The sequence below is a fragment of the Plasmodium knowlesi genome (genome assembly GCF_000006355.2).
Source record: "Plasmodium knowlesi strain H genome assembly, chromosome: 8".
NCBI classification, from domain to species: Eukaryota; Apicomplexa; class Aconoidasida; order Haemosporida; family Plasmodiidae; genus Plasmodium; species Plasmodium knowlesi.
Window position 1 is genome coordinate 1,136,609 of NC_011909.2, and position 22,069 is coordinate 1,158,677.

General features: G+C 41.3%; 6 protein-coding genes across 6 annotated transcripts; 3 read left to right on the plus strand and 3 right to left on the minus strand.

The window, feature by feature from the left end:
- Nucleotides 1-1,958: 1,958 nt before the first annotated feature.
- Nucleotides 1,959-6,059, plus strand: PKNH_0824600 (cdc2-related protein kinase 4, putative; the record flags this gene model as incomplete). The annotated part of the gene is made up of 1 exon (XM_002258851.1): nucleotides 1,959-6,059. The coding sequence occupies one exon, from the start codon at nucleotides 1,959-1,961 to the stop codon at nucleotides 6,057-6,059; it is 4,101 nt and encodes a 1,366-aa protein (XP_002258887.1).
- Nucleotides 6,060-6,810: 751 nt separating this feature from the next.
- Nucleotides 6,811-9,480, minus strand: PKNH_0824700 (6-cysteine protein; the record flags this gene model as incomplete). Its single annotated transcript, XM_002258852.1, has 2 exons — nucleotides 6,811-8,280; nucleotides 8,461-9,480. The coding sequence occupies 2 exons, from the start codon at nucleotides 9,478-9,480 to the stop codon at nucleotides 6,811-6,813; spliced, it is 2,490 nt and encodes an 829-aa protein (XP_002258888.1).
- Nucleotides 9,481-11,637: 2,157 nt separating this feature from the next.
- On the plus strand, nucleotides 11,638-12,520 carry PKNH_0824800 (proteasome subunit alpha type-3, putative; the record flags this gene model as incomplete). Its single annotated transcript, XM_002258853.1, has 2 exons — nucleotides 11,638-12,082; nucleotides 12,204-12,520. The coding sequence occupies 2 exons, from the start codon at nucleotides 11,638-11,640 to the stop codon at nucleotides 12,518-12,520; spliced, it is 762 nt and encodes a 253-aa protein (XP_002258889.1).
- A 1,877-nt stretch (nucleotides 12,521-14,397) lies between these two features.
- PKNH_0824900 (E3 ubiquitin-protein ligase, putative) lies at nucleotides 14,398-16,061 on the plus strand (the record flags this gene model as incomplete). Its single annotated transcript, XM_002258854.1, has 2 exons — nucleotides 14,398-14,613; nucleotides 14,733-16,061. 2 exons carry the CDS (start codon nucleotides 14,398-14,400, stop codon nucleotides 16,059-16,061), a joined length of 1,545 nt encoding a protein of 514 aa, XP_002258890.1.
- An 868-nt stretch (nucleotides 16,062-16,929) lies between these two features.
- On the minus strand, nucleotides 16,930-17,526 carry PKNH_0825000 (40S ribosomal protein S15A, putative; the record flags this gene model as incomplete). The annotated part of the gene is made up of 2 exons (XM_002258855.1): nucleotides 16,930-17,089; nucleotides 17,294-17,526. 2 exons carry the CDS (start codon nucleotides 17,524-17,526, stop codon nucleotides 16,930-16,932), a joined length of 393 nt encoding a protein of 130 aa, XP_002258891.1.
- A 2,192-nt stretch (nucleotides 17,527-19,718) lies between these two features.
- On the minus strand, nucleotides 19,719-20,614 carry PKNH_0825100 (protein YOP1, putative; the record flags this gene model as incomplete). Its single annotated transcript, XM_002258856.1, has 2 exons — nucleotides 19,719-20,080; nucleotides 20,293-20,614. 2 exons carry the CDS (start codon nucleotides 20,612-20,614, stop codon nucleotides 19,719-19,721), a joined length of 684 nt encoding a protein of 227 aa, XP_002258892.1.
- Between the last annotated feature and the right edge of the window lie 1,455 nt (nucleotides 20,615-22,069).

A 22,069-nucleotide genomic window follows, 5' to 3' on the forward strand; every position in this document is an offset into this window, starting at 1 on the left:
ACCACTATTTAAGACTGTACATGTGTACGCATGTACGTCAGAACGTACAATCCATGTTTTTACGTCTACTGTAAGAGAGGAGCAAATTAAAAGTTGGAGAATAACGGGGGAAAACTAAAAGGAAGAAGAATGTTCTTCCTATTGGGGAGAATAAAAACTTTGGAAACACATGAACAAGGGAATTCAAGAACAACGCATAACAGAGAGTAAACATCACTAATATGTTCGAATAGCAAAATTGATTGTGCGTTCATGCATCCTTTTATTTACACCTGCACCTACTTACTCCCGTTTGAGTGTGCTCAACTGCTTCAGAGCGCTGTAAAATAATCGCCTAGGTTTTCATTTGCGTGTGCGTTGGGAATGCACGCTCAAGCGGGAAAAAAAGGCACCCACCCATTCATCTATGCATATATGCATGTATGCATGTATGTATATATGCCTGTATGCATATGTGCGCCTCTACGCAAACGTGTGGAGACGAACATGCTTATATTTATGCCCCTGCCCATGCACCTGAAAGCTGTGCGTATACATCCGAACAGCACCACTCATTTCGTCCCGTTCCGTTTCGTTGCGCTCGTTTTTTTTTTTTTTTTTTTTTTTTTTTTTCTGCCCCTTGTGTAACGCGTGGGAAGAAGGGAGGAGATAACAGGAGTTGAAACCAACTCAAACGAATCAACGCAAAGCGAAACTGCGCAGGTGTATCAAGCAGAAGGAAGTTCGTGAATCCTCCCCATTTACCTTCGTTCGTTTGCCCATTTGTTTAACCCATTTGTTTGACCCATTTGTTTGATCCATTTGTTTTATCCATTTGTTTGATCCATTCGATCACCCATTCTGTTGACCCATTCTGTTCATACATTTGTTTGACCCATTCTATTCATACATTTGTTTGAACCATTCTGTTCATACATTTTTTCGTTTTCCCCCTTTGCATTCACTCGCATGCACCTCATTCAAGCATAAGTACACACATACTTATGTTGTGTACGAATGGGAGCAGATTTGGGTTGACGACAAAACACACTTTACCATCCCCACGTTTGCAACCCCCCCCCCCCCCCTGAACGTGCGCTTTGGCTCTCACGAACCTGCGCCAATTGATTGGAGCATGCGCAGACGAAGTGGGTGTATCAGGGGTAGCACGAACCTGTACATATCTTCGCATAAGTACATACGTGCATGCACGCCTAAAGGCAATATTGTGCCGCTCATTTGAGTGGATAATGTACATATATATACGTTCACATCTCTGCGCCCTCGGTTAAATTCCGTAGGGAGAATAACAGAAGGGAGGAAAATATCAAAGCGAAGCCCGTCAACAGACTGTCCGCCCTCCCTCTGTTTCATGACACTTACCCACATGCTTACACACTTACATAAGTACTTGAGTACTTGGATCCTTACATGCATATGCAACACTTACTCGCATATACCTCGCCGCAACAGTATACCAACGTGTGGGATGTAAAGAAATACCTTTTGTACATGTGTCAAATGTGACACACTGTGTACATTTACACACTTATGGATGTTACAGTATGTATGATAAAAAAGAATGTATTTATTCACATTTTTTTTGCACACACATTAAATAAGGTGAAAACGGCCTGAACTGTTCAGGCGAAAAAAGGACATTAGTCTACAAAAATTGAATAAAAAAGAAAGATATTTCTTGGCTATTCTGACTGCATTATCATTTTCTTAACAAAGAAAACACCTGTTCTATACAGCCATTTTACTTATAAAAAAAAAAAAAAAAAAAAAAAAAAAAATACGGAAAAATACCCCCCGCAATTCTATGTGCATACAACAAAATTATGAACGAGTCATATTACTAGCTATTTTTATTTAACCAAAAAAAAAAAAAAAAAAAAAAAAGTGGCTTCCCCCCATTTTCTTTACTTTTTTCTGCACTACCCCCGTTTTTTTTATTTTTAACACTAAATATCTAGATGGATAGAGTTACGTCAAAACGAGTTAAAAATAATGTGTTGATAGAAAAAAGTGGTGATAGTGAGAAGAAGGCCCTTAGCAGAAGGAGGACAAACATGAGTAAAAAAAAAAATGCCTTTCTAAATGACGAATCGAAGAATGATGAAATTATTAAGAAGAATTTGAAAAGAGTGAAAAATGAGAAAATTTCAAAAAATGGAAAAGACAAGTTGGAAAGCACCTGCTTAATTAGGACCCGAAGCAAGGAAAATGCAAAAAAGGACACCATATATAAGGGGATAGAAAAGGAGAAGAAATACCCCCATGCGAGTAGAGTTACTTCCATTAAAAGCAACAATGCAGGTGGTAATGACGGCGGGGAGAAGCGTGTGGGAGACGGGAAAAGTGACAATGTGAAGAGTTCAAATTACACAATTTTAAACTATTTTAAGAATAAAAAAGACACCGATAAGTACAGAAGTAAGGCATCCGTCGGGGGAAATTCGAAGGCCACGAACGATAGCGAGGCGCGCAATGGAAATAATAACTGTCTAGACTGCAGCGTGAGCGGTCACGCGACGAATCAGACGGTCAATCAGGCGACCAACGAGACAACCAACCAAACGGTCAACCAAACTATCACCAGCTACACGAATGGCGCGAACCAGACCAATTATCTAAACATGAAAAATAACATTGAGCATAACTTGATGAATTATAAGAAATCCAAATTGAACCAAATGCACGCAGAGAACATCAGCATGGATTCCTACAGGTCGAACAACTCATCAAATAGCGAGGTGTACATCGGATCGGAGAACAACAATTTGTATTCGAACAACCAGGAGTACACTCTTGGTAAGTCCTCCATGCAGTTGAAAGAAGGCAATCTGCGAAGTAGCACCGGTGGAGGAGGGGGACTGCATACGAGTTTGACAAGTGGCAACATGTTGGACGTGCGCGATAACATGGTGAAGGGCCCCCTACACTTGAGCGATTTATACAGCTCCAGGAATAGAGATTCGTCTACCTTGTTGAGTAGAAATTCGTTATACAAATGTAAAGGAGAGAGTGTGGACGCGGTCGATCGGGTGGATGGAACGACACTTGGATTGCCTTCCATTGGGGATGGAGAAAAGGGATGTTGTGCCTCCGTCCCAGAGAACAAATTCATCATGAGTAGCAGCTTGGGCACGGGCTTAAACGGATTAAGGGGAAAGGCAATTTCGCACGTGGAAGGAAGTCTAGGAGGAGTCGGCGTGACAGATCTCATGATGAATAGCCAAGGGGAGAAGGACAGTGAAATTGGTTACAGGGGCGTTGACATGGCACGAAGCGGTGAACACGTGTACAGTTACAAGGATCGGAATAAGGAATACCTAGATTCCATCAATTTATCCATAAATCGAGAACACGAGAAACGTGAGAAGCATGAGAAATTCCTGGGGAGATCACTTCCGAGTAGGAATATGATAAACAACACCAAGTCGGATGAAGAATTATTTTCCAAGAATATACAGAATTTTGAAAATTACTGTTCATACAAATTTAAGAGAAGTATAAATAACAACCTGATAAAAAATATTTATAGCATGTATGAGGATAAATCAAATTTAGAGGCATTCATTTCTCAGAAGAAACGAGAAGGAAGAGGTGTGTGTAAATCGAAGGAGGATTCTATAAAGTGCAGTCTGGATGGTAACTGCATGATAAGTGTGAGGAATGATCATTTCGAGGGGGAAAAACTTTTTAAAAGACCATGCATGTCCTTGTATAACAGTATCCTTCGGAAGAACAAATTTGAAGAGGGAAAAAATGTGGAGAAGAAGGAACGAAATAGTATGTCGGATCTTCTCCTGCATCATCAAGATTTGCTAATAAATAAGAGAGAAAAAATTGTGGTAAGTAAAGATGTAGACACGAAGGAAATTGTGATAAAAAAGTATATTAAAAATTTCTGGCTACTTAGTCGAAAGGAATTTTTTAGTAAATATTGGAATGCATCTTTAGAATTGGAGAGTGGAGAAGTGGAAAAGCTGAAAGAGTTGATCCCATTTCCGGAGAATCAGACATGTACAATTGATGATCTATTCAGTAAGGACAACGAGATTGTCGACGAGGATCAACTGTTGAAGGACTACGTTACGGATGAAAAGTTGAAAAATTTTCGCCTAGATTTGATAGATGGCTTCCTCTACGATAAGCAATCTCTCTACGAAAGGGAGATGATTGAAAATGAAAAAATATTTTCCAGCATTTCTTTTAATCACAAAAATTCGGACATCAAAGTGGACAAGCTTTTAAATTTATTTCCACGAGATTTCATGAGGAAGTATAAAATAGTGAAGAAGTTAGGAGAAGGAGTTTATGGAAAGGTGTTCAAGGCAGAATCCTTGGAGGATTCCTATTTGCACTTTGCCGTGAAGGTATTACGTTACTTCTGGCCGAACTTTAAATATAAGTTTGGCTCTGAGGAGTTCGCAATTAATGAGTTTAACATCATGCGTATTTTGTTCCATCCGAATGTGGTGTGTCTGTTGGATAGTTTTCGAGTGCACACGTATAGGAAGAATAAAATAAAAACGCACCGTAACCAAAAAACGCGGAATGAAACGATGTCGGCTGAGTATGATTTTAGCTTTCAGAGGCATAGGAAAGTGGAGCGCAATCAGTATTCCCCATCTAGGGATACCATTGAGAGGAACAACAAGTACAAGAATTTAATATCGAAAAGTTGTATAACGATTGAGGATTTGGAAAAGGATCTGGTTATGTATAACATTGATAAGGAGGAGAGCCTGAACTCGGATACCGAGTTAGTGGGACACCACCTTAACAAGACGATGAAAAGCTTGAGGAGCTGTCACACGGATGGTAGAGCCACCATCGCTGGTAGTGGTGAATACGGGTCTACGAACACGCGGAAGGATGTGAAGAAGGAGCGAAGCAATGATCTGACTTCGTTGCATACTAAGAAGAAGGTTAGGACAGCAACGTTGAAGTCCGCCACCAGTGGACGAGTGAGTGGTGGAAGCGGCACGCACCGATCCGATCTGTACAGAATCAAGTCTAACAGGACAAGTAAAACTGCGATTCCTATCAGGACGAACAAAAGTATAGATAAGTTAAAATTTCGAAAACATTCGAGGAAGGTAAAGAAGATAGAGAATAAGAATAACGACTACATAGAGAACTGGGATCTTTTCTTGGTGATAGAAAAGTGCGATTGTAGTTTGAATGACATTTTGAGCAAAGCGAAGAAGAGACACGCATCGTTCATCCAACACATTAAGCAATGTACAGCACAACATTTACCAAGCGAGCGAATAGATATGTGCTATGATCACATACAGAATTATGTAAAGTATGTGTATTTGCCATTGAAGAAAATCGAGAATCGTTCCTTCTATCCAGAAATGCCATCTCTATCCGAGACACAGACTAAGGTAATTATATATCAGATGTTACAAGGAATTAATCACTTTCACAGGAAGTTTATAATACATAGGGATATTAAGCCTGCGAATACTCTCATCAAGAATATTAAGTACCTATCAGATGGCCTGAACGATTCAAAGGAATGGATCGTAAAAATAGCGGATTTTGGCTTGGGGGTATATGATCATTTTTTAAAGGCCGAAACGAAAGACAGTAATATTATTACACTGCAATACAGGCCACCAGAAATATTGTGTAATAGTACCATGTATAATTACTCAGTGGATATTTGGTCTATCGGTATCACGATGTGTGAGTGTTTATTAGGGTTTGTACCGGTGACATCCAAATTTGAATCATCTGTTTTGTTTAAAATTTTGGTTTTTCGAGGTATTCCGGATGAAGATTTTGATAACCTTCTGAAGAAGGAATTCGTGGGGGAGTTGCCGCAATTTAAGGTGGACAGGCTGAAGATGCTGAAGATAATTTTTACAGATATATATGGGCGTAGTTTGTTGAACGAGGATGGCATAGATCTTGTTGATCGGTTCCTTAGCTACGACTACAAGAACAGGATAACTGCGAACGAGGCGCTCAGGCACCCCTGGTTCGAGGATGTGCACCTTTACCTGAACGAGCGCCTCCTCCGGTACTACAAGCGCACGGGCACCTACTACTTCTAACACGTACTCCTTCCAGCACGCATTATTTGCAGCACGCACAACTTCCAGCACGCACTACTTGCAACACGCACTACTTTTAGGGTGGTAGCTGAGGTCAATCGGTGGAACACTTAGCGCGGCGAGGTATGCCAACCCTAGGGGTTGGGTCATGCTTGTCCGCTTTTTTTACGTTATACACCCTCTGTGTGTATCACACATAAGCATACACTGGGCGTTCATTCTATTGACCAACCATGTGTTCATTTCATTTTTTTTTTTTAAATAGCCCACATCTATGTGTAGGGCAATGTGCATGTCCTAGTCGGCACGCCTACATGCGTGCGACCCTTTCTGGCATTCTTCAAATTTTTTGTGTGAAAATGCGAGGACGACGCCCACCACACGCCTGCGCGTGGGCTCACCCCCCCCTCCGCAGATTTATTGTTAATTTTTTTTTTTTTCTTTTTTTCCATCCGATGGGGACATATAAATGGAGTAGAGGAGGACAGAACTGCGCTGCGTCGCGGTTAATGTGTTGTTACGCATTTGAACATTCTTTCCGGTGAGGTATCACCTGTGATGTAAATTTTTTTTTTTTTTTTTTTTTTTTTTTTTTTTTTTCCATACGAATCTTGTTGTAGCAAATTGGAAGGAGTGAAAAAAAAAAAAAAAAAAAAAAAAAAAAAAAAAAAAAAAAAACACTTAAAAATTTTGGCGCAAAATTGCACGCTACGATTTTTTTTGCTATTGTGTGGGTGTCTTTTCCCCCCGCTTAAGGGAGGAAGATGATGAAGAGGGCGTACAGGGAGAGTGTCCACCAGGTGGCGCAGCTCCTGTAGAAGTTATTCTTCCGAAAGGGATCATCAAGGCCGGAGAGTTTCGCGTAGGGTTTTGAAGAGGAAAAACCCCTTTTGCTTGGTTCCGGCAACCCATGGGATTGCTTAAACTTGTGGAAGCCTTTGCTCTCCTTTTGTTCAGAATTTCCGTGCTCTTCCACCTCACTGTCGTCCTTATAATTTTTTGGAGGCTCGATAACTTTGCGGGAGTGGATGATCTCCGAAGAAATGTTCTCTGTGGTGATGATGAAGTCTATTTGGTTGTAGGTATCCGAACCTTCAATGTTCTTTGTATTGCACACACACTTGATGTAGAGATATTTTATATTTTTCTCTTCGAGGATAGAGTTGAAATTCTTGAAGACGACAAACCTCGTTTCACTTATGTAGAGGTTTTCCGCATAGGAAATTTTCTTCTTTGTGTAACTGTACAGGAACGGTACCTTGTGAGGGAAAACTGAGTGGATATGGAAGGTTTTATGGGACTGATCGACTAGGGTGAGCATACATGGGGGTGCTGTAATTTGTATGTGTGTTTCACACACCATCCCTATGTAGTTAGTCTCGTTAAATTCATTTAGCAAGAATTTTACATTTTCCTGATAATGCTTAAAGTATTTGTAGGTGATGTCAAAGGATGAGGAAAAATTTATTCCAAGCACTTTTTTTATTGGCTTCATATTTTTTTGCACTCTGAGGTATGCACTTTTGGTCTTTCCGTCCTCGTGTCTACTGGTAAATACAATTTTGGCGGTTCTACTACTAGGAATTATATTAGGAATAAAAATGGAAATTTCATTCTTGGTTACTTGAACGAGGTCGTTTATATTAGATGTACTGAGTAGGTTATGTAGGGGAATATGTATTCCATTGTAAAGGACACGAGATTCATTCAAGAGTTGATTATCCACTTCCCAATCTTGTTCATTGAAATGGATAACTATTTTGCTTTTTCCTTGGATAATGAAGTCGCATAAATCATCTGATCCAATATCGCATGTGTCCACCCTGTAGGAACTTTCCAAGGTGAGAGAGACCTTGAGCTTTTCCTTCCTGTTCTCATGGATAAAGATACATGTGCTCTCCTTGACATTGGTGTGGTCTATTATGTAGCGATAAAACAGGAAGGTGAAAATGGAGAGGTTCTCCTGATCCACCTGATATTTTTGGAGATAATACAAAGTTGTTTTATCATTGTCGTACATTTCGTTGGAGACAAAACAGGTGGAGTCCTGTATATCGTATTGAGATGGCACCACGATACTAAAGCTGATTTCATCTTCATTCTCTGGGTTCACGTCTGTGTTCTCCATGTCGATGTTGCACTGTTGGTTGGTAAAGGTGCTGGCCACGTACAGGCTTCCGTCCACGCGGAACTCGCACCCAGCGCCTTTCTGGTGCAGGTTCTGCGGGGTCAACAGGATGGGTCAAAGAAATGTATGAACAGAATGGTTCAAACAAATGTATGAATAGAATGGGTCAAACAAATGTATGAATAGAATGGGTCAAAGAAATGTATGAACGAACGAAGGTAAATAATGGGACACCGATTACCCTGTTGCAAACATGTACGTGGGAACACTCACCTCGAAGATCCGATAAAACTGGGGGCCCAGTGGTGCGGGAGGTCCCCGCTGATAAGCCACCACCAAGGAAGTACCATGATGAAAGAGTGATACGTGAGAGCAGGGTGAATCCGAAATGAGCATCTCGATTTCACTGTTCATGTTAATGGAGTTGAACGACCAACCGATGTAACATTTGTCCTTCATGTCGTACACGATAGTTTGAAACATGTTATTCCGCAAGACACCTCTATATTGAATTATTTCCGTTTCTTTAAGTGGCTTGGTCAAGATATCACACATGTACTCCTTGTCAATCCCTTGAATACACTTGATCTCGTAATCATTATCCTGGATAACGTCGTCGTACAGGTTGAAGTAAACGTACTTGTGGTTGAACTGTACATCCATTTTGTAGGTACCCATGGGAATCTTCGTCCTTAGGATAAACTCAATTGAATTTTCATCCTTCATTGTTAATCCGTAATCAAAGGAAAAGGAGCAAAGGATGTTGTTGTTTCTGTTCATGCCACATACAATTATCGATTTCCTATTCTTGAACATGTAGGTAATTGTCGATGTTACATTAGCCATATGCACGATTTCATAATTCACACCGATTTTATATGTTTCATTCGATGGTTCTTTGTAATCGTTAAAAACAGTAACTCGTATTTTTTGATCATATGAATAAATGAGTATCAATTTTTCAGAAATGTAATCGTCAATGAAGGTATACATGCTTATTCTTTGCTTGGTTACTAAAACGTTTGTTGGAGGTTCCCATTTTAAATCTTCCGAATTGTAGGTACGAAGGAGTAGGCCATAATTATCTCCTTCACCCAAAAAAAAGCAAAAGTAGAGGGGATTCCTTTTCATGAGACTTATAAAGCCACTATGCTCACAATCGTACGGAGACTCCACGAACAACTCTCCTTCTTCCTTTAGTGATGGTAAGAACTTCAACAAACGCTTTGCCCGCGAAAGGAACCCCTCGCTCAAGAGAGCCAGACAGGAGAGGGAAAACGTAAGAAGTTTCATCGAAGTGCACTTCAAACTGACCCACGGAAGCGGGGAGTGTCATTTATCTGCACGAGTTCGATCCGCGCGGCAGGGCCCCTCCCAAAACAAGAAAGGGGCAAAAGGAAAATCCCTCCAATGTTATGTCTGCTTTACCAGATTGGGAGGCACGACAGCGAGAAAAAAAAAAAAAAAAAAAAAAAAAAACAGACAGACAGACACGTACAAATATGACGTGATAAAGTAAACCAAGCGTCGCGGCCAAGCAGAGTGCTAAAGGATGGTCTCCTTACACATATATGCACAGTTTAGTTAGGAGCCTTCTTTCCATAATTGTTCGCGGCATACTTCTGTTTGCGCGACAGGTACAATACACGTTTGAAGCAGTTTCCATAGCGCAAGGGTGAACAAACACAAATGCCTCGTGTGCAGACATGTAGACAAGAGAGCAGGTAGATATGCGAGTGGTCTCATCACGTTGGGTTCTGCCAAACTAAATGGAACTGTTCTGTTGTGTTGCTCTTTCGATTTTCCCCCTTTTTTTAGATGCTTATTTTGGTGGAGACAAGGGTGTAGAGCTTGTACAGCCATGCGTGAGTTGTTAATTTTTTTTTTTTTTTTTTTTTTTTTTTTGAACCAAGGTGCATGCATTTTTTTTTTTTTCTCCTTCACCATTGTTCATGTTTGCATGTTCTTGTTCGCATGCTCACATTTGCAAGTTCACGTTTGCAAGTTCACGTTTGCAAGTTCACGTTTGCAAGTTCATGTTTGCATATTCATGTTTGCATGCGGGGGATAATAAAAAGAAAAAGCGACAGAAAGGAACGAGAAAAGAAGAACAATGCAAATGTATGAAGAAAGGTGTTTCACTTTTGTGTATGTGTTGTTTGTCTTTCTTTTTTTTTTTTTTTTTTTTTTTTTTCCTACACAGCTCCCGCTATAATGACTATAAAAAAATTAATTGTGCGAACACGTAGAGGTTTCATTCCTCCACAGAGAGGGTGAACTTATGGCTCATCTAGGGAGATTCCAAATGGTAGGGTGGCGGGCTTCTTCTTCTACAGGGTGGACAGTACAACTGAGCACCTACTCCGCTTTCCCTCTCACTTTGAAACAGAAGGGATCAGCACTCTACGCTATTGAGGACTACACACGTGTGTATACAAAGGAAAGAACAATTTTTCTCACCCCTTCTGCTTTTTTTTTTTTTTCTCTTAAAATGGCGAACTTCAGTAGGAAGAGACCTCCCCCCCCTTTGGACATCAGCCACTTGAAGACCATGATTTGGTGGACACACTTTGAGGATTTTGAAAACTCATTTTGGGGGTAGAAATGGTTGCGCCTGGACTGGCAACTCTCCTCATGGACGACTAATTGCGGGATCAGCTCGTGTGGTGCCTGTAACATCGCGCCGCTTTTTTTTTTTTTTTTTTTTTTTTTTTTTTTTTTTTGCCAATTGGAGTGTAATTGGTGCATCACAATTGTGGCTCCGGTTAAGGGGGGAGTTAACGAGGGTAATTATCCGGGGTAGTGTGTCGATGCACTTTTCCGGGGCGACGGCTACTCTTGACTCATACGGGGGTGTACAAAAATGTGTTTCTACGTATGCATGTATACATGTATGCATCCACGTATGTTTTTTTTTTTTTTTTTTTTTTTTTTTTTCCTTTTTTTTTTTTTTTTTTCCCCATTGAGCAATTCGCGAAGAAGCGAGCCTTGGAGATGATTGCCAATCTAGCACACGCACAAGAAGCCACCGTGGAGTTTTTCCTTCGGAAATCGGAAGGTAAAAAATCAGAGAAGTGAAAGGAAGTGGGCATATGAAGTATATCCCTTGAATGATCATATTTTCTTTTTCGACTTAGGCCTAGAAGTAGCGCGTTTAAAATTGTCAGTCCGCGCACCAGCCAGTTAGGCGCTTCATTCATCTCCCCCCCTCTCTTATGCTTGGGCCGCTTGCGCCGCGTATACCCCTTCTTTTCATTTCAGAGAACAGATAAAGAAAAGAGTCAGTCCGATTAGATCAGCCCCTGGTCCCCGTTCGTGAGCATATCGAAGAGACTCAAGTAAAAGGTGTTCATCTCCCCGAAGTTGTGCGAAGTTTCTCATTCAAAAATAGTACTTGTTGAAAGAGTACTCGATTGAAAAACTCGCCTGCCGACCTAACAACCAGAACCAATGGCAGGCCTCAGCGCAGGCTACGACCTATCCGTTTCGACCTTCTCCCCCGATGGGAGGCTCTACCAAGTGGAGTACATATACAAGGCCATCAACAACAACAACAGTGCCCTTAGTCTGGAGTGCCGAGATGGGTTAATCACCTGCTGTGTAAATTCAAATTTACTTAAGAACAAAATGATAAAACCAAATAGCTACAATAGGATCTATCACATAAATAACAACGTGATGGTAACTTATGCAGGACTAGATGGAGACGCGAGAAATATAATAGATCGGGCCAAGTATGAAGCGAATAGCTACTACCTTAATTTTCACACGAATATACCTTTGCACATTTTAGCTAACCGCATTTCGCTTTATATTCACTCGTTCACGTTGTACTGGCACTTGAGGCCTTTTGCCTCCTCCATCATACTGGCGTCATTCGACGAGAAGGAGAAAGGTACACTCGAAAAAGCATACTGAGGAAAAGCGTACACACGGAAAGTGTGCATATACACTCATTGCGTACACTTCTTTGCACCACATCGCGTGTGATCCATTTGTTCCCCCCACCCCCTCAGGAGAAATTTACTGTGTGGAACCTAACGGAGCCTGCTACAAGTATAGCGGAGTAGTCATTGGGAAAAACAAGGAAATGTTTAAGACGGAAATAGAAAAGAGAAACTACAAAGAAGTAGATGTGAAGGAAGCTCTCGTGGATATATACAAGATGATTTTAACAAGTGATGATCATCTGAATAAAAACAACTTACCTGACCTCCTAAACTTTTCTTGGATCTGCAAAGAATCTTCTTATGAATATCAGAATGTTGACACTGAGACGTTGAATGAAGCTATGCGCTTGGCCGTGGAGTCGATGGAGCAGTCAAATCAGTAGGGGGGCTTCGCCTACAGACTTGTCGGTATGCACTTCCCCCTTTATATAGGTGTGCTGATGACGGGGATGCCATATTGGTGATTAGCTCTCCCGGTCATTGTGCTTTTGTGCATGTCCAGGAGGATCTACCTTCATCCATTTTTAAAGTAATCACAATGATATGCACACGTGAACTGACCTTGTATGCACTTTTATTTACTTACACATATGTGTACCCCTTGTAGGGGGCAACCTTTTAACCGACCAAAAGGGGGAAGAGTAGTCCCTCTCCCCCCCTGTAAGTCCTCAACACTTGACAAACACACACACACACACATACGTGGATGGTTGGAACAGAACTTGGTACCCACATTGGCCCCCGGGAAGTCTCTGTCAGAGTCTTTTTCATCGTTCAAGGAAACCAAGCAAATGGCACAGAAGGAAATAAATGTGAAGTGGTACAAAAAAAAAAAAGTGCATGCTTGCACTCATGCTACAGAAAGTACGTTTCGTCGAATCTGTTCCAATCTGCTTTAATTTTTTTCTTCAAGTGGGGAAAAGTGCGAAATGTGAAGGAAAAAAAAAAAAAAAAAAAAAAAAATTACACACATAACGCCCAAAATATATGCCATCTTCACAATTTTAACTTAACACTTTACATAGGAGAAATGGATTAAAATAAATCCACTTGTTCTAACAATCCTGATTGCATTTATTCATCCCGTCTGTGTGCTACTGTAACGGTGGATAGTTGGGTGTGGAAAAAATGCAAAGCGAAATGATTGAACTGATTGAACTGATTGAACTGACTGAATTGGCCGAACCCCGAGGCTTCCTTTCCACACAGGGAATGTGTTGGCCCCTGTGATGTTAATTTATTCGCCCCTTCTACGTTTGTTGCCGAAAAAAAAAGTAACAAAGCGAAACAGAACGAAACGAAAATCAGCCAGTGATATATTGAACTCTGTGTTGTGCGCTACTTTTAATTAAAATTTTGCCACTCTTTCTCAAAAAAAATAGCTCCTTCGCCTTGTTATGACCCTTCTTTCTTTCACGATTTTTGCACAACCGTGGGCAAGCGGCCTACTTTGAATGTTCCTTCTTCCGCTTTGTCGCCGATCGGAATGCAAAATGTAGGGAGAGCCAAATGGGCGATAATGTGTCAAGCTGCGGCGAATGAGACCGCAAAGAAAGCGCCAATTATATAGGGGCTGTAAAAAAAGAACCGCGCAAAAAAAAAAAAAAAAAAAAAAAAAAAAAAAGGAAGCAGAATTACCTGCGGTATTGTCAACCGAGGCAAAAAAAAAAAAAAAAAAAAAAAAAAAAACGCCGCCTTCCTGTTCCAATTGAGCATCACATGGATGCGCCGATAAGTTTCTCTCAAGTGTTAAAGTGTGGAGATTCACATTTTTCTTTTTTCTTTTTTTTTTTATCAAATCTTTACGCGTCAGTTGTAGTGATTCTAGGCTACGGACGCAACGATAAAAAAAAAAACTCATCTTAGATTTAAAAAAAAAAAAAAAAAAAAAAAAAAAAAATTATGACTTGTTCAGATTTTTTTTTTTTTTTTTTTTAGCTGTGTGAAGAGAGAATAAGCCTGAATAAGGAACACTTGCGATGTGTTGCAATGGGTCTTGCCTCACCAGTAGGTGGCTTCAGTTGGCGACCTCTGGTTGCGGAATAGAATTGTAACGACAACCCTCTTGTGTAGCGGAGTAAGGAGAGGGGAGGAGGGGGGAGTTCTCGCCATCAGTACTAACAACAACCGCACAGGCTGCCCCAGACGCGTCAACCACGGAAATCCCGCACACCGTGTTAACCGCTAACATTTTGACCGACCTTCCTGGTCTCCCCACTGGCGCTCAGCTTGTCTCTCTCCCATACACCCATCCGGCACAATGAATATCATCGACGAGTACGACCTGGACATGTACAAAAACATTGTCATGTCTAATAACTGCAAGGAGGAAGACATTTTCTGCATTTTTAATATGTCCAGTTTCATGAACACATTATGCTTTATTGTATTTTTCATTATTTTCCTATGGGCCCTAACGATCATTTCGAGGTACTATACCTCCTACAATATTATGAAGTACCTGAAGGACCGCAAGGTAAGTGCATCACCAGGGAATAAGCTAGTCACTCCTCTTAATATAATAATGGCCCCTTCTCATCACCGCTAGCCACCCTGCTAATGTAAGCACCTCTGCTATCACCGCCCTCCCCGCAGGCCATTTACATGCAGAACATGTCCCGCTACATCGACGAAATAAAAATGCTCTGCAGGAGCCACGTGAATGATATCATCCGAATAAAAAAAAAAATAACCCCGAAAAGTGTCGACAAGATAAATCTAGACATATGTATCCACGACAACATACAGTTGGTGAAAAATTATCTAAGTTCCAGTGCAAGTGACACGAGTGATCTGTACAAGTATGGCGTTACGTTCACCTTCTCTTGCAAGAATCCTGTGTGTGTTACTCTCTACTGGGGAGTTCTCCTTAAGGAAATTAATCAAGTGATTCATGACAAAATGGAGGCACGAAGAAAGACAACCAACGGAAGAAGCACCGTTATTTGTATCGATAATTTTAAAACATTTTTTAAGGAAGGATTTAGCAGGTCGTTACAGTCTAAACCCTCCTCCGATGCGATGACTTATCTGCTGGATAAAAATAAGGGTAGTGGTCTCTATTCCGGGGAGGAAGATGTCGGAGTAGAAAATATTTTCGATAGCCATCATCATAACCGTGATAATTTATCCACACAACAGAACACCTCCTTCATTAACTTCACTTCATGTTTGCACAAGACACCTAGCTCCTTCTACACGTGCAGGGAAAATATCACCTACACGATGCCATCTGATGAGAGTTTCTGCGTCGCAGATGTTTTGGTCCAAATGGAAGTCGAGAAAAATGGTTATCTAGATGATATAAAAGAGAAACTAAAAAAAAATAAATACGAACAACAACACTCCCTTGACGAAAAAGTGTTAAGTAGCCACATGAGCGACGAGAAGATAAGGATTCCCCTTACTATTCTCATAAACGATGCACCTCCGATGGATTCCTTGTCTACTTCTTCGCTCTATGGCAACTCCTGTGGGGGAAGGGGACTAGGCGTTTCCAAGACCGTCTCCCCCCCCAAAGGTGTAGGGAGAAAGAAAACGAATGGAGCCCATGCGAGTACGTTAGTAGTACTCGTAGACTTCAAAAAAATGAAGGAGAAATATATTCCATCGATAATAAAGGATATTTGTGTGTTTAGTGAAAATGGAACCAACACATCGGTACATAAAAGTAAGAAGAAAAATGAAGTTTTTCAATTTTTGGATATATTGGATATTTATGGACATGAGGAACACGATAAGGAGTGCCTCATTTGTATGACCTCCTACAAAGACACTTTGTTGATGCCTTGTAGACATTCCTCCTTCTGCTACGACTGTATGAAATCGTTGCGACAGGAGAAGTGTCCTATCTGTAGGTGCCTCTTCACCTCCTTTATAAAATTTCCACTCAAAAATATCGACAGGGGGGGAGACATGCCCTAAGTGGCTAACCCCAAGTGGATGGACAGACAAGAGGAACGGGAGGGGAAAAAAAAATAATTTTCGAAACTGTTTCGCTATATGGATATATGTAGTGCTACCCATATTGTGAAGTGTTTTTTTCATTTTATATACATGTATATATTTTTTTTTTTTTTTTTTTTTTTTTTTTTTTTTTTTTTTTTTTTTGTATGTGTTTTACAAGCCGTACTGAGTATTGGCACCCCCCTTAGCGTCCCTCCATGTTTACAGCGGCCCTCCGTTTTCCGTTAGGGCTATGGCTGATCTGGCCGTGGCGTTGCTCGCGTTTCGGCGTATCAACGTTTTAACGATTCAACGTTTTAACGATTCAACGTTTTAACGATTCAACGCTTCAACGATTTAATGTATTTCATTCATTTCGTTTTTGTTGATGTAGTTCATTTTGCTCCATCCGGTCACTCTTTGTTTTCGTGCGGTCGCCCGCGACCTCGTGTATAACTCCACGCGCTCACACGGATATAATACACAGACAGACAATCGCGCGTATATTTTTAGAAAAAGAAAAAAAAAAAAAAAAAAAACATTCTCTCCAATTGAGCGTCAAAGCGGTATGCAGTGTCGTCACGCGTCTTTGGTGCAAAGAAAAAACGGGGTAGGCGCCCGGGGAGGAGCAACTGGTCCGCACGATATAGGTCTGGTCATTCTGTACTATAACTTTGCGAACCTCTTCGGTGCAGGATCCTTTAGATATACCACCCTGGTGCATCTCACACCCCACTCCTGTGACAGACGCCTTCCAAATGAGGGCATCTCTCACAAGTCGTACACCAGAGGATAGTGTGAGTGCTTTTGTCTTTCCAAGCAGATACACATGATGTATATTTAAAGTTTAAAAGAAGAACCCAAGGACCTTGCCTCCTGTGTGTTTTCTTCTCGCTTCTTCGTGGTCCATAATTCCGTAGGGGGTCGTCAGGATTAAGTGGCCAAAGAGTCTACTGGGTAGAATGCTGGTAATAATTTTTTCGATCTCTTCCAGTTTTACGTCGTATCTGTGGGGGGGATGACACGGTGGGAAAGAGGGTGGAATGGTATGAATGTGGGAATGGTAAGAATGAGGGAATGGTAAGAATGTGGGAATGGTAAGAATGTGGGAATGGTAAGAATGTGGGAATGGTAGGGGGCGCATCCTCATAGGGATGGTACCACAGGGATTGTCCTGTCAGCAGATTATATGCCTCTCCCGCTCAACTAACCTGGGTGAAATGACGGCGCACTTGTTTATTCGGCCCAGAAGGTTTACCACGATTTTTCCAGATCGGTGGTCGTCCACAATTTCAAAATTTCCAATGTAGCCCTTCTTCTGCATGTACTGTAGGAACTTCACCACGACTTTGGAGGAGGGCCTTATCAACACCTGTCGCCTTCCTCTCTTCTCTGCGTTGTTGATTGTTTTCAGGCAATCAGCCAATACGCTCATTCGAACCATCTGCGTGGGGAAAAGGAAATGCACGTTTTGCAATATTTGTGAAGAAAAAAAAAAAAAAAAAAAAAAAAGGGAGTAACTTTTGCACATATATAATGGCGACATCCCTTTTATGATGGAGGAAGGAGAGGCTTCTAACGAATCAGTAGATGGAGAGGCACTCGTTTTTTTTTCCACCATCCTCTGTTCCCCGTGATTAGAGTGTTTCACTCTGCCATTGCAACTTCCTCCGCGTGGCTTTCATTCCCCTGAACCTTACCTTGCCTAAGAAAATTATTTCAAAGATTGTAAAAGAGATATTCCTTCAAGCCAGGCGGCTTTTCTCTATATATAAAATTTCTTTTTCCCCTTCGGGTGAATTTTTATAAAGGTATCGTAGCTATAGCGCTAAATGGAAAAATGTCATCTATGCGAAGAAACATAAAAAGGGAAGGTATGAAATTGCTTGAAGAAAAAAAAAAAAAAAAAAAATTTTAACGAAATGGGATAAATGGTAAAAGCAGTATAATGTACGGAAATGTTGTATGGAAAAAAAAAAAAAAAAAAAAAAAAAAATTGTAGTAAAGGCGCGGTCAACTGGAGAAAGGGTGCGGATCCGGGCTTACTACTCCCCCCCTTGAATGTTTTTTCTTTTTTTTTTTTTTTTTTTTCTGGGGGGGAAACCCCTCTTTTGCGATACCCTTTTTTTTTTTTTTTTACTTAAGGAAATGTAGTGGACCGTTACCCTTTCTGCGTTGGCTTTGCTCCATCGTAGGCATTTCCTCCACAGGAGGGGGGGGGAATATGCAGGAAGTGGTACCACGGCATATGCGCGAGTGCATAAAAATATCGACGCGACTTCTTTTCTCTTTTTGTCGCCGCGGAGGTTATATGACATTCTGGGGGTTCCGAGGCGGGCATACAACACGTTTGCTTCTGTTCCCGTCGGCGCTTCTCCCATTTTTCCGGTTCCAGGTTTTGTAGCACCGATGGGAAAAAAAGGGAAACGCATAATAAATAATCTACACGGTTTTATTATAACAAATTTGAAATTGAATTGATCCCTCCCCCTTTGTCGCTTCTGCGCATCGCCTGCGACGTTTGCCAAGGAAAAACGCAACACATATGATTCAGTTAAAAAAAAAAAAAATAAAAAAAAAAATAAAATAGATAAAATAATAATAGAATTAACAATGGAAATTATGGTACGCATAGAACTTTATTTGTATCCCCTTGAGGGATTGTTCCTCTTCAGGTTTAGTCGGTCGTTGACCGGACGAGCGCTTCGAATGGTAGTGTAGGGGATCGCACTAGCAAAAGTACCCATATAAATTAATCACCTACGCAAAGTTCCTTCCATTGTGAAGTTCTTACCATCAGGGGAAGATCACTACAGCGTTGGTCACACTGAGTTGTACACCGATGGGCATGGGGACCCCCTTGAGTGATTATCCCATGATTGTAAGTACTCCCCAATGGAAGGAACTGTGCCTTCTTGTTCACAGGGGTAGGTATGAGAACACACCCATGGAAATGCATGGCCTCTACCAAGCTGTACCCCCTTTTCGCATGAGCACATGTATATGCTTGCATGAGAGATAAAATTTAAAAAGGTAATCTAATTGTCAAACATATTCTCAACCAAAAAAAAAAAAAAAAAAAAAAAAAAAAAAAAAAAAAAAGAGATAGAGATAGAGATAGAGATAGAGAAGAGGAGGAGGATAAGCAGAAGGAGGCGAACACTATATGATAGAAGTAGAGTAGAAATAACTTAGCCTGCGCTTGGGGCACACAGTCAACAAAAAATGCTTGTCAAAAGAAAAGAAAATATTTGTGTGCATGACTCTCCTCATGTGGAAAGACATTATTCCTTTCATTTTTAGAATCTTCAAAATATAATAATGCATGTAAGGTGAGATATGCGTTGGGTACCTAAAGGTCTGTCTGTGTTAACACGCTCCTGAGGAGGTATGCCGCATAACATCGCACCGTTTTTCATCTTTCCACCGATCCTCCGGTGGGTTCAATAGAAAAAATAGCATCATTTGGGTGATGAAAAAAAAAAAAAAAATTGCCATCACAAAGTGGCAGACAAGTACTGCGTTTGAGAAGCTCATATGGGTGCGTGTTTTGTAACCAATCATGGCCGTTCCAATGGTGGCTATATTATATGCACGGCTACCCGCTACCCGATACCCGCTAACCGCTAACCTTATTCAGATATTTCGCCGGCGAACTCCCTCTTGGACAAGCTTCTCCGTAAGGTTGCCCGTTATCTGGGTCAGGTGGCTAGTAGCAGTCTGGCTAATCTTCTGCACCGTGTCGTCTATGGTTTTCTCATGCTTCAAAAGAATAGGACGTATAATGTAGTTGTAGACAGTTTCCGCTCCCCTCACTTGCGGCATGTACAGGTAGAGGAGAAAGAGGAGTTTCAACAAATAGTAAAAAGGAACCCAAAATAATATTATGTCAATGAGGTACTCGAAAAAAAAGAAGAGCGAGTAGACCACCCAGTATGTCAACCATAACTTGGTTTCGTCTTTGCACTGCGACTCGACTGCTTTAAATGACTGGTAGGCTGCGGGGGGAGGGTTTGGGGGGGTACGCAAGGTGATATTTTTCGTGGCAAAGTAACAGGTGTGTGTGGGGGGGTGCGCAAGGTGATATTTTTGGAGGCAAAGTAACAGGTGTGTGTGTGTGTGGGGGGGTGCGCAAGGTGATATTTTTTGTGGCAAAGTAACAGGTGTGTGTGTGGGGGAGAGATACGCGCCTGATAAATGGCAGACTTACCTGGGTAGGCAAAACCAACTACGTTACAAATGAGGGCTGCCCCCCAACCGAAGATGAGAGAGAGCAAAAGAAAACCTCCGAAACCCACAACCACGTACGACGGCTTGATACCATACTTTTTTCCCATGTCATCTAAAAAGGGGTACTGCTTTACATGCTCATCTATTTTGTCTAATGTTTTATTCAGATCGAAATAGTTTATGGAATCTCCTAAGACTTTGGAGGATAGCCTTTTCAGGGCATTAATGTTTTGGGAGCTACCCCCTGCTCCGTACTTCTCATTATCCTTGTCCTTATGCTTGGAGTATAGTTTTCCTTTCATTGGTTCGTCTTTCTGCGTGATTGCGTGATTGCGTGATTGCGTGATTACGTGGTGGTGGAGTGGTTTGCGATGTTTGTTTGTAGGTGCCTGTTGGTCTGTTTGCCTGAGGGGCGGGGGGTTGAGTTGAACATATGTACGATGTGAAGTGATATAAAGAGTTACAATAAACGGAGGGTACATAGTGGAGGAGGTATAGAGGGGGACCAAAATGAATTCAATCCATGTGTTGTATCTTCCGTTGAAAATCCTCTCCATAACATATGTGAGATCCCTTCTCATCCTCCCCCTTAATTTTTTTGCAGGTTTTTCTCCTTACCCTACCTGATGATCGATTTCCCCTCTATTGCAACTGCTAAACCTTTATAAGAAGTATATGGAGCGAACTGGATTATAGGGTGGGAGAGACGCATAAGATTGGAGGGAATCACTTGGCTGTTCTTGTGGTACGGAGAATGGCGTTGGCAGTAAGAGGTAGGAAATGTACAACAACGGAGCAGAAGAAAAAGAGAGAGAAATAATATTAACACGCGTGCGCGCGGCGTGGTTTTTGCGCGGCTTTAGCTTTTGCCCCGGTCAACTTGAGCGCATTGGCACCAAGTGCATTTTTAATTCTGTGCACAGATCGTACTTAGCGTTTCATCGGAAGTATTTCGCATGTGGGTTCCTCTGTATTGGCATCCACACTGGTAATTCCTCCTTCAACATTTCCTTCCGCTTCTCCAGTAGGGTGAACTGCGCTGCGCTCCTTTCCTTTTACTCAAGAAAATGGCATTGCCAACATAAGGGCACATACGGAGGGAAGGCAACGAAAATCATGAAAAATGAAAAGGCCCATTCACAGTCAAAGGAAAAAAAAAAAAAAAAGAAAAAAAAATGTCCAAGCAGAGCGCAGAAATGAAATGGCGCAGAGGTGTGTGTGATTGGGGAATTGGCGTGTGATGTGCGCAGTGCGGCGGAGAATCAGGCGCGCAAAAGAAAAAAAAAAAAAAAAGAAAAATGGAAAAAAAAAAAAAAAAAAATACACCAATTCGACCGTCCAATGGGGAGAAAGAAAAAAATTTTGTCTCTCCCCCCTAAGAAGGAACACAGTGGGGTGGTATTAAAAAGGAGTCAGGTTCCCACATCACCCAGGTTTTCCTCCAAATGGTAAAAATAATTCCCTCTGCTCTGGTCCTATGTGGACGTAGCGAATCAGTTGACTTGGCATCTACCCCCGGGCGCACTTCCTTCTGTGCTTGCTCCCACCATATCATGGAAAATCCGAACAAAATAGAAATTCGCACCATAAATCAAGAGAGCATTTTTTGTGCCAAACGTGGTTCTTCTATGGAATCAGCATGGGAAAGGGAATGCCCCCCTCCTTCCCACAGATCGTTGTCTAGTCGATGTTTTTTTTTTTTTTTTTTTTTTTTTTTTCTTTTTTGGGTGGATGTGCCACGCGTTTCTGTTCAACTG